We start from the raw sequence: 1,870 nt of genomic DNA on the forward strand, positions 1-1,870 counted from the left end.
GGTCGGAGCATGGGAATATCTGTTATTAGAGGCTGGCTCGGCGGCCGGAATGGAGTCCGGAGCCGCGTTTGGAGTCGCATACGCAAAGTCACGCAATCGCCCATAATGGTTTTCCTTTTCCTTGGCAGACAGCGTGCGTGCGCAACCTGCTCTCCCCCCCGAGATGGCCAAATCTCCATATTCCCTGTGCTTAGAAAAATGTCATTTTCATCTAAAACATTTGGAATGGGAATGAGGGGGATCGGAGGAGACTCGGGCGGCGCGAAGGGGATCCGGCGGCCTTCCCGGGCGGCCGCGAGACAAGAGACGATCGCCGGGGAGCTCGCGGGTCGGGCGTCTATTCTTTGTAGATGGCTCACACAACAACAAAGTCCTTTAGTCAACAGAATCGGAACTTCGTTTAAATGATAGTCGTGTTTGGATCTATGTGCTACATATATGGGGTAAAAAAATAAAAGCTTAAATAATGAAGAGGAGAAATGTTGACTGCTCCAAGCTTCGTAGACCGATAAAACGGACCAAAATTGGTGAAGGATTGTACGGAAGGTAAGTTAACTTGTAAATATGGCTGACCTTAATCGTATTTCGTGGCGAGGGCATTTTAAGGGCAGTATTGCGGGGTAGGAGCTCGGTCGGAGATGAAAAGCCGATGGCCGGGAGCGGGATTAGGATTTCTGAAGATGTCTAATCAAGCTGTCACTGACGGCGAGGCAGAAGTTTCGCGTCACGATTTCCTCTCGGAATTTCCTCGCAATTCCTCGGTCAGATAACCAAATGAATGACCTATTCGTTGTTGGGAGACACAAAAATACCACGCGTGCATGGTCGTGCGTGGAAAAAAGGGTTATCAGGATACTTTATGCAATGCTATAATTGCAATAACTCGCGCGTGTAGTTCATGCGATTTTGCACGACTTGGATTTCGTCTTGTAAACATTCAGCCTCTTGCATATTGCCTTGTTTCCTGTCACATTACGTGCTATTAAGATGTTATTTTAGACGGAGGGGATCGCCACACGTTGTTATTGCTGAATTGATAAAGTTTCTGTAATAACTGGTATGTGCATAGGATGAGCTGTTTGGAAGGATTCGAATATACATGTTACCACCAGAGAAGGTTTCTATAGGGAAAAATGAAGCAAAATGTAATTAAAGCAGTATCAGGCATATGTTATCTAAATTATCTTGACAGGACTGGGTTATGTTTGAATGTTTTCAGCTAAAAGGTAAATAGAGATCCTATTGATTAGATATATTCCATATGTAATCATTTTAATTTATGTCATGGTCTTCAGAAATATATATAAACTGGAATATATTCTGACAAGGTCTTCACCTGTTAAATGTTACAGGATGAGGTTATGCTAATGCAAGGGCAAGTTTTAAAGACAAATTTCTAGCTTTTTGAAGTAAGTTTCATTAGCATAATATATTTTGCATATCCTAAGGGAGTGGTAATTTTTTTCCCCACCATAGTATTTTTGTTCCAAATTTTAAGATTTTGCTCTAGTTACACAATGCTAACTTCACTTTATTTTACAAATCAGTTTCAGTGATATCACTCTCAAGTGCAACAGTGCAATAGAAAATATGACTCAAAGGAATATGACCCCTAAACAAATCCCTTTTATTAACCATTGTAACATAGGATACTAGCACCCTAATATGGACTTGAGTGGGACAAGTTGTTGCCTCTTCTGATAGGGACCTTTAGGAGGAACTCGTCAGCATTTGAGGTTAAAGTGGTTGGGATTTAGCTAAATGGCCTATATAGTGCTATATAGCCTATATGGTGACATTGTTGAGGGCTAGCATTGTTGTTTCACTGTCTGTCAGTACATGGCAGGCATTGATTTATGTGGTGAGGGTG

The 1,870-nt window shown here is 42.1% G+C and overlaps 1 protein-coding gene across 1 annotated transcript in view; it reads left to right on the forward strand.

The window, feature by feature from the left end:
- The first annotated feature begins 309 nt into the window (after positions 1-309).
- The window catches only part of LOC119596571 (macoilin-like), a 38,112-nt gene continuing 36,551 nt past the window's right edge, over positions 310-1,870 (forward strand). Inside the window, 1 exon segment of the mRNA XM_037945878.1 lies at positions 310-546. Coding sequence (XP_037801806.1) covers positions 467-546 — 80 coding nt within the window. The 5' untranslated portion in view covers positions 310-466.

The sequence above is a fragment of the Penaeus monodon genome, chromosome 38, assembly GCF_015228065.2.
Source record: "Penaeus monodon isolate SGIC_2016 chromosome 38, NSTDA_Pmon_1, whole genome shotgun sequence".
Taxonomy (NCBI): domain Eukaryota; kingdom Metazoa; phylum Arthropoda; class Malacostraca; order Decapoda; family Penaeidae; genus Penaeus; species Penaeus monodon.